This window comes from Syngnathus acus, chromosome 9 (assembly GCF_901709675.1).
Source record: "Syngnathus acus chromosome 9, fSynAcu1.2, whole genome shotgun sequence".
NCBI classification, from domain to species: Eukaryota; Metazoa; Chordata; class Actinopteri; order Syngnathiformes; family Syngnathidae; genus Syngnathus; species Syngnathus acus.
In genome coordinates, this window is record NC_051094.1 from 8,418,099 (window position 1) to 8,431,918 (window position 13,820).

Here is a 13,820-nt window from a genome sequence, read left to right on the forward strand (position 1 = left end):
CAAAATCTCACGGCACACCAACTAAACTTAACGACTGGTGACCTAAAATCTGTGCATTTTCAGTCAAACTGATGAATCTTGGTGAGCAATTGTCACGTTTAATCAAGAAAGAGAGAAAATGTATAGACAGGCAGGCAGACAGACAGATAGACATAATTTTTGCTGTTCAACAAATTATACAACTCGGTGAGTGTTATTTCATGAAAAAAAGTATTTCTTCTTATATGAAACTCCAAAGAAAAAACTTGAAGGCCACACACATGAGCATAAATTGTACAGTAGAATCTCAGGTGGGTCTCACAATAAAGTTGAAACAAAAACAAACATGCAATATTTTATAATCACAACAGTGAGTTCATAAAAATCTCCCAAGAGATGGCAACGAGGAGGGTGTTGAACTTCACCTCCTATGCAATTCTTTCTCTGTATAGAATATATTAGATGCTTGATTGATTTGTGAATAAGTTGAATATATATCTGTCCAAATTTCAACTCAGGCAACAAGGGACCTGCCGCTGGTGCCACGGAAAAATCTCGGTTAGGAAACCACGGGAAGAAAGCAACAGTCCTCCAATTGTGGCATCTTTAGACACTAGATGGCACTATATACTTTATTAAAACACGTCTTTGACAAAGTTGACTTTTTAGTATGAAACCAATGTGTGTGCGTGCGCGTGTGTTGAGGTATGAGGTGCACTCTACCAGGTTCCTTTTTAAAAGACATCACAGTGGAATTTATAACAAAAAATTACACTTTTATGAGTTTATGTTACACAACTGGGAGATAAAATGCTTATTTGCAGCCCATTGAATTTGACAACCCAGGAGATATACCTTGAACACTTTTCCTTGTCATTTGAAAGTAACAATCACCAGATGTGATGCCTTTGGCACTGGAGTAGTAAAGAAATGTTTTTTTCTGTTTTTGGTTCTAGTTCACTGATCCATGAAGACCCCTGCTTGCGTTATGATGGTCAGTCAAAAAGCACCCTGGCAGAATTACAAATCCGTGCAAGAATGAAGACATGTGGTTCAAGTATTTCCAAATGCAAAGTTTGCCAAATCTCCATCTGTTTAACATTTCTTTGGTGCCTTGTAAGCTTAAATGCAACTGACCTTATTTGGAGTGTTTACAGTGAAAAGAAGTTGGGATTAGTTCCAAGACCTGTGTAGCTGTCTCACAGTGTAAAATTCTGGGTTTGAATCTCAATTTAATCTTTTCTTTGTGGAGTTAACATGTTCTTCCAAAAATTGCTTTTTTTTTGGATCAGGTTATTTTGAGACTTCAATGTGTCCAAGGTCGGAATGTGGTTGTCTGTTTTTATGTCATCGACTGGCAACCACCCCATCGTGTCGTCCGCTTCTCATCCAAAGTGGGCTGTGAAATGCTCCAACTCACCTCTGACCTTGAAAAGCAGAGGGATCATGCATTGAAGAGTTTTGTGTAGGAGAATCATTCTGCTCTTTTTCAAATGTTTTTTTCTGCACAGCAGTTTGGATATTTCAGCGAGGCAGATCTAAATCCAAATTGAAGTAAAATAACCAGGAGAATAAGCTCTGTTATTGATCTGTAGTTTCTACACACCGTCTCTCTCCTGCAGTTAATCCACAGGGTCAGTTCTAATGACATTGAGAGGCTCCGCCGCCAGTCGGCTTTGCTGCCATTTGCAATTTAGATGCAGGGAACGAAGGCTGTGTCGCCTATGAGGGAGAAAATGTGGAGGGAAAGTCAAGTAGAAGGGAAATAAGAAACGTGTTTTGTGTTAAACAGAAACCCAAAATCAAAATCAAGATGTTATGGTTGTCTGCTTATGAAGTTGTCAATTTGCCCAGGCAATCTTTACGCTTGGCCAAGTTGAGAAGCAAAATAGTGAGGAAAGAGTTAACATTCCCAATTGTGCTGTTTTGCCGCTTTTTTGCACCCACCAAAAGGAATTCTTGTGGCAAAACAGGAAGCCGCGAAGGGAACAGTTGCCAGCCCTAATCTTGTGTAGATCCTCTGATAGCTTTCTCCACCACAAACAATGCGTGTCAGGGCCGAGGTGGATCAGAATAGTGCTGAAAGACTTGACAACCAACACGAGCTCTTTGTCAGCTCCGGACTGATTAATTCTCACTTTGTGGTCATGTGATAAGTATGATTAGCCGTGCACACATAATTACATACTGCGTATATCATTCCAAAGCAAAGCAACATAGATTTTATATTTCTGATGTTTTACTATCTGCACCCGCATCCAATCAGTGTCCTCTCAGTTTCTCCAAAGGAGAAAAAAAAAAATTCCTCCAAATTTGTATGTGTTGGGAACATGCCGAATACAGAAACAGTGAGCATCCATCCCCAACCATAATGACTGAAACAAGATCAAAAAAACTTTATGGGATTTCCTGAAAGTTCAACACAAAGTAAAGTCAGAGAAAGAAGAAAAAAATCCTTTGCAGAAGATCAGTTAGTCTGCTTTGCAACTAAAAAGCTAAAAGAGGTTTACGTGTGAGTTTCATGATTTAAGTGACAACGGTATTTGCCAAAAATTAAATTTTAGGTTTGCTTCTTTTCATTTCAAGTCTGAAATATTTTTGAATGAGCCCAATCAGCTCTCACCATCCACACCGCTTGTGTCTTGCCAAGGTGATCCTCGTGCGGAATAGAGAAAAAGTCTGTTTGAGGTGTGGCTTTTACTCAAAGTCAAGGTGCAAAATAATTGGGACATGGCATCTATTAGAATAGCGGTAACTACTTGAAGAATGTGGAACATACCTGCATCAGTTGTCTCTCAATAAAAACACCTGAACACAAACTACATGTTACATTCATATGTCAGATTAATTTCTATGGTGTGGTTCTCAAAGAATGGAGTTCCGTCTCATTAAAACAAAAGAGCTGCTTTGTTCCAACGTCAGGCTAAATCCTCCCTCAGCAATTACCGTTCACCTTCCAAAGACCTCGGCTTGGAACAGAGCAACTCCGCTTCTTTTAAAGCAGGCAGTGAAGCGTAAAAACATGACTGCATAGCTCGACAGGCAAAGAGAATGAACAGTCTTTTATTAGCTGACTAAAATTTGAGAATATGGGTGTGATTTTTTTGTTTTTTTTGTCTTGATGAAATGCACGTAAAAGGGCATATTCAACTATGTTTCACCAACGTTATTTTTGGAAGGTTAATTGTTCCCCATAAAATAAGATCAAATTACTTTGTAGTATTAAGGACACAATAAAGATTCCCACATGCAAGAAAAACAACGAATTTCCTCATGCTCAGCATTTTCTTACAGACGTGCATCGAGACGTTTTGGCAGCTAAGCTCCGTTCCATAAATCTTGTGCACGTTTTTGCAAATCATTTGTGTGGAAAAATGATTAATAAGCATCACAGCCTGAAATCACATTCCCGCTGCAAAGGTAGGTCAAATATTTGCCTTGAGCTGTTTAGCTTTTATAAAAACAAATCTGTCAGTCATCAAATCCACTTGATCTCCCATCTAAGAACTCTGTCACTCAAACCACCCTATCCTCTTTGTGTGCACTGCAGTTTTATTTCTCCAAGACAACCTGGAAAATTGACTCTCGAAAGTTGATCAGCCCTAAAGGATGTACATTTTGTCATTTGACCCTCATAAGAGAAAATGCACCTTTAAGTTGCACAAAATGCATGACGTGTTGACTAGTCAACGTAATAAAGCGTTTTAGTTCAGCGAGCGTCAAATGTTGACATTTTTTCTTTTTTGTGGTATTTTCAGTACAGTACTTACCCTAAAAGAAGCAAGCTCATCATGAACTGAAGAGGAACATAATAATAATAATAATATACAGACAACAGTTACGTGATATGGGTTGACATTCAAAAACAGCCTCAAATGTCACTAAACACATGTTGTGAAAATTCATAAATTTGAGCTGTTAAAATGAAAACAGCATTTTTTTGTATCCTTTTCGATTAAAAATCCATTTCGTCCATGATGACATTACATTGGTGCTACTATGCTGTTTGACCAGGTAACTTACCCTTCTTGAACAGTGGTTGACCTTTTTTTTTTTGTACACTTGACATTTAAGAATTTTAAGGGAGATTCTTGCGACACGAGCGCAACCTGACTCCTTCACACTATGACTTTGTTGTTTATCATTAAAGTTTATTTCAAACAGTTTGTTTGCAGCACACATTTGCGGTTTTTTTTTTTTTGCGGATCACTATCCTGATGTCCCAGTGCTTATAAATGCACTTATAGTGTGTGCATATTGCGTTCCCTGAAATGGATATAGTTGAGCATTGGGCAATTCAGCGGGTCGTACATACTGCGCAATGCATCCACTTGACATCTGCTTGGAATGAGACTCGCCTTTCATCCGTCACAACCATATAGTCACAGTCAGCTTGAGTTTACATCTGAGCCAATGGGAGCCCTCCAGACCCAAGAGTCTATCGAGGGCAGTTAATACGGGCACGGAACCTCTGTCCTGACCTTGATGCTGGATCATCTATCATTTAGGCTTATAGATGCAATCAGGGTGAAAGGTGTTTCCAAATGAAAGGCTCTTAAAAAGCCCTTGTGTCCAAGCTTGTATCGAGTCGGGTGAAAGCACAACAGAAGCTGCAATTGTTTGATTTTGTTTTGGCTATTTGACAAAAAAAATCTCACATGTACGAATTATTAAAACACCTTCATGTTGCCAATTAGAGGTGCATTATTTGAATGACATAGTGGAAAATCTTTATTTATCTAAAATAGTCACCTGATGAGCTAAGCATTAACAAAAGTCAGCTTTGAAAACAGGCAATTTGTTATGGGACAGTGGAGTACCTCTGGTTTAGGTAGATAGACTGTTGCTATCTTTTTATATACACATCAGCACTCTGCAGTCCGTTCACGTGCCTCCCAGCACAGATCATTGGGAATTTCACAGATGGGGAAACCTGCTTAGAATTAAACAAAAAGAAAAAAGAAGGGCAGCATGTACCTCCAGTTGTTAGAGGGTTTTCTGTTCTGCCTCACACACTGTCTTGTGTTTTAGGATGAGAAGGAAATAAGGCTGAGAAATGTTTTTTTTTAGCCATGATAGTTGACACAGAGCTCAAGAGCTGCAGCTCATCAAGCCTTATCAAGCACTTTTCACATGACAAAGTATATTTTAAAAATAAATTGATAGTAACACGCCAATGCAAACAATATTCATCATTATAGAAAATCATTAGCCAAAACATGCTAATAAAAAAAAATCCTCTTCTCACAGAATAATTGTTTTAATTCCGTAATGAGTTTTAGTAGTTTGTATTCAAATTTGCATCATAAACATGATTTGTATTTTCATTATATCGCTGCATATACCTTCAAAAGTACAATGATCTCACCTACATAATTATCAAACATCTGGTGAGGACAAACACTTTCATAACAAATCATTTACCGGCTGTTGAAATCAACATCATTGCCTATAAAAAAAGGTCTACGAGATACTTCTTATATTGGTATTGAGAGAGTTATTTGTGGACCATTAAAAATAATTTGATACTGTATGAGCTGTTATTACGACAAGGGCACAACATCTTACAAGAATGTCCTACGCTTAGAAGAAAGTCACAAAATTATAAACATTTACCAGCGTTCGGAAGGATCTTAAAAAATTAGAGCCATTTACATAAATATTTTTGTCAACGATGCGAGTAAATTGTCTCCTGTGAAACGTGTCAATATTTTCATGACTTCCGGATTTTTTTCGCTAATCATCTTTGGAGGGTCGATCACTTTTTCCACCATTAAGAAAAGCCACGGTTAGGGTTACATGTTTGTGAGCTTCATGTAGTGTTTAACTTGTCATGCTTTGCTTTTTTCTCTTGCAAGGCTTCTTAGGTGACTTGACTCATGTGAGCATCCCAAATAAGAAAATAAATTAAAAAAAAGTTCCTCCCACTTGGCCCGAAAGTTATACTGTGAATATAAAAATATTTTAAAAAAGTACTTTATTGGATCTCAATATCAGTCATTCCCAATCACTAATGTGCCACAAGATATTATCAGGTGGGCTGCAGGAAATTTAACTTGGTATGAAAATTAGTTATTTCAGAAGTCAAATTGGTGAGTGCAGGAAATTGAGACGAGATGATTGATTCAGTATATGTATTGTGTATATTTTTTCATGACTTTTTTTTATGAGACTTTTCCAATTCAAGGTTGTGTGCCCATAACCATAAGAAACCATAAGAATAACGGACGCAGAATAACGTTCTCTCAAATGAATCACAACCGTTGCTGAATTGTTTGGAAACAATATGACAAGGTGTATATTGTTCGTACAATAATTCACCGAGGCGCTCGATTTAGTCAACTTCAATGCCAATTAATCTCGTTGTGTGGCAACTTTAATCGGTTGCCAACGAGTGTCTTTGCAAAAAGACACTCTCAGTGGAAATAGACGATTACAGAGCTTTACCAGGCTCTGTAAACAAAGGCTGTTCCCAACATGCCAAAACACTTGCATAGTATTAAGAGAGTGGGAAATTGTTCTTTGTGTAGGATTATACGAGTATTGGTGGGACTGTATGACAGACAGATGGTAGACAGACACTATGGAGAAGAAAAAAAATAAATGACAATTTGCATTTTGTTATCCCCTATTCCACACACACATGCAACTTGCCATTGATGACCTCAGGCAGATGGCCCGCTGCTGTAAAACGGAGAAGAAGAAACTCGTGGGTAGACTCAGACAGAAAGAAAGGCAAGAGAAATTGGAAAATAGCAAACAAAATTGAAGGGTGCAAACTTTTGCCAAGGTTTTTAAATGTCTTAAATTATTCCGCGTGTCTTTCATTTGCCTTCAAATTTATTATTTTTTTGTATACGTTTTTAAATGTTATCGTTTTAATTCTGTGATGCTATTGTCAATGTGCTTTGGGTTTCTATATCTCCATCCAACCATGCAGTTATTTGAAAACTGTGTTAAAAACAGAAGTTGCTCACTCGGACACCCAGAGTATAATATTTGATCATGTGATCATAATTTATCTCATGGTATACAACCCCCCCTATCATACTTTCACCTCTCTTTGCCCACATCATCCTTATTTCCCCCCCCCCTGCTTTGCCTTCCTCCCCATCCTCTCAAACACGTGGCTGTTGCATGTGAGTGGTTGTCATGGTGATCAACCCAGAGGGACTCATCCCAAAACCAAAAGTTCTGATTGTCAGAAATAGAACGGTCTCTGGGGGAAAGAGGGTTAATTTGGTTCTGGGAGGAAGTGCGAATGGGGCGAGAGGGGCGTAGTGATAAAGAAGGGGGCAAAGTGTAGTTTGGGCGAGGGGGAGGGGGGGGGGGGGGGTCAGCGATAACAGAAGAGAACAAGGCAGCATCCTCTCCAAGTGGGTCACATCGCAGGAGCATTGCGTAAGCATAAACACTGCCGTCCCTGTGCTACGTCCTTACTTTGCACACACCTGCACACACACATGCACTCTTTGCAAAGAGCTTACTGTTCATGGATCAGCCTTTTTGAAACAGCCTGTTGTGTTTATTTCACAGGCTGAATGGTGCCATGCTGTTGTCCACCTTGCTCCTCTCATGTCCCTTCCTCTCAGTGGATTTGTTATATTGTGACAACCTGTGGAGTGGATCCGCCTCAATGTTGACTGCCAGGATGACATAGCAACTATTCCCTACTGCAAACCCTGAAAACACATAACAGCCTGTAAGAAGTACACAAAAGCACAGAATTCAACTTCAGTTCATTACATTATAGTGCAGAATCACAACAGAAGTTGTTTCAGAGTACTTTATACAAGGAGCAGGCCTTGAACCCCGTTTCTCACTTAATTGTGGATGAATAATATATCAAGAATTATACATATAAAATATAAATATATATATAATAATTATCATGAGAATGTTTGTGTTGTACTCATCATGCTCTCTTTCAATACCATACATTTGTTTAAATGTGTTTGTATTGTTCTGAAATTTTGTTTAAAGACCCTAAAACCATTTAAGTGCCGTAAATACTATAAAAAAACATGCATACGGTGTATTTAAATAGGATACTTCTATATCAGAGATTTTTAGTTATTGTGTGGGGGTTCTCCAACTCAATAAAGGGGGTGATTACTGTATAACGAGACTCACAAACATACATTCTTTATCCTCCGTGAAAAATGACTAATATTACCGCAACTTATTGAGGAGTTATGACCATCTCCCCCAGCTGCACGTATATCTGTATGTTTGTATTATACTGCTCCCTGGTGGCCAAGGTGAGCACATCAGAAGGAGCGGTCAATCATGCGCATACTGTTTTTTTTTTTTTACATTTTTATTCAATTGCGTTCCGTGGAAAGATAATTTGAGATATGATAAGATAATTTGATATCTGAGATAAGCAGGGTTATGGTATGAATCAAACCATGTCGTTTTTGTCTTAGTTGGTTCTTTTTCCAATCACTCACTGTGGCTGCTTTCTATTGATCTGCATTTTGTTTCGGTTTGTTGGTTGCTTTCCACTTTTGTGTGGTTCCGAGTTGAATGGTTAAGACAGTTGTAGTTAGACTATAAATCATTGCAGACCAGCTTTATTAAAGTCCAAATACCAATGATATTCAAACAACTACGATTTCTTTCGTTAAAATGTCACCAATGGGGGAGAACCACGGATATGTACATGGGTGAGAATCAAGCAATTATGAAGCTGAGCAAGGATGGAAAATCAATCAGTTGTTTCACTAACAGCGGCCATCGCAAAATAGCCATTTTGAATGCTCAGAATAAGCATCGACGGTCAAAACAACAAATGTCAAAGGTCAACCTGCAGACTTAAACCCTACAGAGGATGCATTTTACTTGCTTAAGAGGAGACTGCATCCTCTCAAAATATTCAACAATGGAGAGAGGTTGTGGTGAAAGCATCAAAAAAAGAATGCAAGTTTGGCGAGAAGTTACTGCTTGTCATTCATTGTAATGTAATACACAAACTAGGGAGTTTCCTCCAACAGGTGATTGTTTTGCTCGTCTCGCCTCCACCCTCCGTTTTTACCAGTGTTGTGACGCATTCATACACGTGTTTGCACACGTATGTAAATAAACACAGCTGCGACGCAGCCTGTATGTGTTTTATGCACAATCCACAGTATGCGCTTGTGTATGTGTGCATGTATAGGCGGAGGGTGTGATCATGAAAAAAAAAGGAGCAGCCAAGCCAGTTGTTGGACGGTTTCAAATTCCCCTTTGCACTGACAGAGGAGGGAGGATGTGAGTACGTGTGTGTACGTGTGCGTGTGTGTGTGAGTCAGGAGAGCAGTTCCAATCAGGGAAGAAATGACAGACAGATACACAGACAGACACACAGACCTCAGAAATGGAAAGCAGAGGGGAGAGACAGACAGGATAGGGTGAGCAGGGGGCGGGGCTATGTTGGATGGGCGTGGCTTTTACGGCGTCACCCGCCGTTGCCTCTGCGAGTGGGCGGTCCTGCGAGAGGCGGCATCCAATAGGAGCAGACGCGGGTCGTGTCGCCATGGTGACGGGGCTGTGCCCAAGGAGGTTGTGATGGGTTGACAGGTGCGTGACAATCGGAGCTCTCTGCAAGCATGTACGCCAAAGGCAAGAGCAGCAACGTGCCGTCCGACAGCCAAGCCAGAGAAAAGTAAGTTTTCTGAATGGAGGAGGAAACCGAGGGTGATGGAGGAGGTGGGCGGGGATGGTCTTGCGTGCAGCCGCGCTCAGGCTTGCAAACACGGAGTCGCGGGATTCAGCTCCCCTGCTCCGGCTTGGAAAGTTGACCCGCTTGCTTTATTCTAGGAAAGACGGACACTTTTTTTTAAATTGATTTTGTTCCTTGACAACATGGTTACAATACAATGCGCAGTTGTCTGTCTAATTTTATGTTTGGTGTGCGAAATATGAACTTGTGAATCGCTTTTGTACAAGCATTTCAAATACTGGCGGATAACAGTGTAATCCACATGCGAAAAAGAAACTACCGGTAGACAGTGCGTGGATGCACATGGAGGAAGTGCGCGCATTCGCCTGCTGCATGCATGTGTGCTCGGAATTCTCGAAAAATAATTCCTGTTGTGGAGATTTGCGTAGAGGATTTAACGCTAATCGGAAAGTGCTTGTCTTTTTTGTATTCACATGTAGCTAATCTAACAAATCAAGGTGCTTATGGACAAAAGCATGTTGTCTAACGCACTGTATACGTTTTCCTTTACCATTCGTAAATGTTTCTCTTCTATGTTCTCGTCCAATATTGGTTATTTGCACTGTATTACTGCATTATGTTGTCAGAAAAGCTTTACAATTTGTTCTTGAAAGTTTTGAAGAAGTGCTTGACTGTTGACAGATGACACTTTTCCAAGTGAAAACTTGGGTTTGAGTAAATTACCAATGGATGATGATATGCAACACATTCTGTCAGCCGGCATTATTACTTGACGTATTACGTATGACGTTGCTCTCCTTATAAATTGTATTTATTTCCTCATTTTAAAATGTTAATCCCGCTATTCAACTCGTCAGAGGAGAGACATCAGAATTTGGGTGCTTTGTTTACTTTCTCTACTTGTTTTTCTGGCTTACTCAGTAGAACAACTAAAACTGTTATCTCCCCTTTCCCCTGTGCTAATTTGATTGAACTGAGCACTACAATTGCTGTTAGGTCACATCATCAGTGTAAAACTAAAAAAAAATGGTGGATATAATCCATAATCATTTAAAATCTACCCGATTATTTTAGTCAGAAAGAAATGATAAAATAAAGCATAAATTCTACCTACACTTTAGTAACAACAAAGGTTACCCAGAAAAACACTGAAAAAAACCCAACCTATAGCAATGCTGCAATTAATCGACAAGAGCGATCAATTCAATCATTATTTTGAAAATCGATTATTGGTTATACTAATTTGATTAGCTCTCAAAACAACCTCCAAAACAAGTGGAATGGAGAAATATATTCAAATCATCTAAACAAACGCAACAATTTCCTAAAACAACTTTGTACTTTCTTTTATGAAATTAGGACTTTATCAACATGTCAAAGCAGTCTAATGACAAGTTAGTCCATGAACTATATACTGTCCATTCAGAAGGTCTTGAAGTTGCATCAATGCAGTTACCGAGATGCTAATTTCATCATCATAGGGAAACTCGCTCCATTCTGTTTTTGACACTCGAGTGTGGTTGAAAATTCTAAACTCTGTCCTTTTTTTATTTTTTATTATGATTTCTACTGCAGGCTGCACAGTAGACAAGTGGATAACACATCTTAACAGTTATGTGAGAGGGTTGTAATCTTTTGTCTTTTCTGAAGGGCGCTTTCAAGTTCTGCGTACTTCCTCCCACATTCCAAAATTATAGGTGTGAATGTTCATGTCTGTCTCGAAATGTGCCATGCTAATGACTGTCAACCAGTCCAGCGTGTAGCCTGCATCTCAGACAAAGTCAGCAAGGATAGGCTCCAGCTCACCCACAAGCCTAATGAGGACAAGAAAGGAAAGATGGATGATTGAAAAATTACCTTTCTCCTTAGATTGGTAGGAAAAAATACATGGCCCTTATGCCTGATCGGAAGGGGTGTTCCTTGAGAATGAACAAAGTTGGTTCCTTGCCCAATTTCTGTTTTCATAAAAGATTTGGTTCAGTATCAGTAAAATTAATATTAGTGTTACCTTTCTTGATTTCTTTTCAAATAGTTCTTCCTTTTGTGTTGCTTATTTTCAGTTTGTTGCGGTCTACACTGTTGCACCTATAAGATCTTACAAACTTCTTAATTTTACAATATGGGTTAAATACAATTTGCAGTTATCTGTGCACAAAAAGGAAGGTTAATCTTGTGCGCCAGTGCCAAGGCTGTGACAAAATACAGGACTGTCTGACAAGATGGAAACGCTGCAAAAGGCAGGCAAGGGCGAGATTAATTTCGTTCTTAACAAGCTGCCTTGTTTATCAGTGGCGTGTATCAGAGAGGCAGAGCGGGTCCGACTGCTGCTGCCGAGCCGTTGTTTCTCATTTCTGCTGCACAGCGGGCCATCAAAGAGCGAGCGAGGGCGACACCAGATTAGAGAGCGAGAGAGAGGGAATGAGCTGGGGTGATGGAATTTGCTGGATCATTAGTTCATTGGTTGTAGTGTTGACCTCAGGATGGACCCGTGCAGGCTCACATACATGCGTTTGAAATCTAAATGCATTTGACCTCCGTGTAACTGCTCATCTGATGTGTCCCGTGTGTCCTTGGTGCACATGCACATAAAATGTGCTTTTAAAATAACTCACAGTCTGCACAATGTGCCTGAGATTTGGGTATCGACAAAAGGAGACCGCATTTTCTCTTTCTCCGCAAATGTTGTCCACATTCGTCTTTTTAATAGGCACAAATGGTTTTAAATAGCAGCAAACCTCTTTGTTCTGGATAACAAAACAAAGACTTTACAAAAGAAAGACATCCACAGCTACAATCAAATCTACCGGTCGCAAATACCCCCAAATGACCTTTTTGTGAGTGATAGGTGCTCGTTAGTGAACCAAATAATTATAGCAACAACAAAGGCGGCAACAGATGACGTGCACATACTAGCTCTGATCAGCTACACCATTAAAAGTGGCCATAAATCCTCCATTTATGAGGATCATAATGTTCAATTTTATTTGGAGAGAGGTGTTGATTTATTTTAGTGCTCTTTTAGGATGTTGCGATTTGCTGTAGAACTGCGCACGGTGATACCGAAAGGTGTTCCTAATATTTTGTATGTGCCATAAAGCAGTGACCGGAGTGCAGCCATGAGAATCCACCCTTTCATAAACATGTAATGCAAAGGTTTTGCCTTAATTGACAGGTAAATGGCTGTCAAGTCCTCATTGGCCGCTATAGCAACCACAGGCTTTCCCTGTGATTACGCTCTTCCTCATACTCTCACTTGATACATAGGGCATTTCCAGAATCAGGCTTCGTGTGAGTGTCTGAGGGTGAGCTGTGGCTAATAGCAGCTCCCGCGTCAGTGTAGGGGTGGTTAGTATTCTGTAAAGTCCCACAATACTGGAAGGAGCAGCAATAGGTCGTAACAGTGAGAGCACGCGTTAACCAGAGGGCATATTCAGACAAAAGCGCTTTATCGTACCAAGTGCTGACACTGTTCCCCACTGCCCCTATCTGACCCTATGCTGCACTCATTCATCCTTCAACATGTTCGCCACCACTCTATGATGCAGCACTGCATAAGTACAACTCCCATGATTTTCACTCACACAATATTAAAATGAAATTTAATATGGTCTGTTTTGGAAATTATGGAATGGATTTCAAATGACGTTTGTTGATTTTCATTTTTTTCCCCAAGCAGTTAACACCACAGTTATTTAGGCAGGCCTTCCAGTCCGATTTAATGGGGTTTATTTTATTAGCTGTATGATGTTTGTCATTCTGTTTGTGTGAAATAGTTTTGGCGTGCCACAGAGCATAGGAGATTCTAGTCTATTTTGGGGGTGCTGAAATAAATCAAAGTACCCCCAAACTTATGAGAAATGTTCAAATCTACTGTCAGTCCTTCTTTTAAAAGATAAACCATGAAGTAATTGTACCACAACTGTTTTGTTTACTGGAGTTCGTTGTACCTTGAGGGACATCAATATTTGACTTCCAAGTGTGACACTGCGAAATCCGGGTTTACATAGTGTGTCACTGTATCATGTAAGGTGAAGATGTTTTGCTTGTTCAGTATGTTTTGCAGTTTGTTTGTTGCAACATGCATAGCTGATGACTTCTCTGTCTGTTCTGTCAATCAAGTGTATGTCAAGGCCTGCACTTGATTGCGATTAAGAGTGACAGGACATGGCCGCACGTT

General features: G+C 39.7%; 1 protein-coding gene across 1 annotated transcript in view; it reads left to right on the forward strand.

Annotated features, from left to right (window-relative positions):
- Window positions 1-9,569: 9,569 nt before the first annotated feature.
- si:ch211-130m23.3 (uncharacterized protein LOC558547 homolog) overlaps window positions 9,570-13,820 on the forward strand; it is a 30,440-nt gene continuing 26,189 nt past the window's right edge. The window contains exon 1 of the mRNA XM_037259959.1: window positions 9,570-9,625. Within this exon, the coding sequence (XP_037115854.1) occupies window positions 9,570-9,625 (56 nt within the window). The remainder of the gene's footprint in view (window positions 9,626-13,820) is intronic.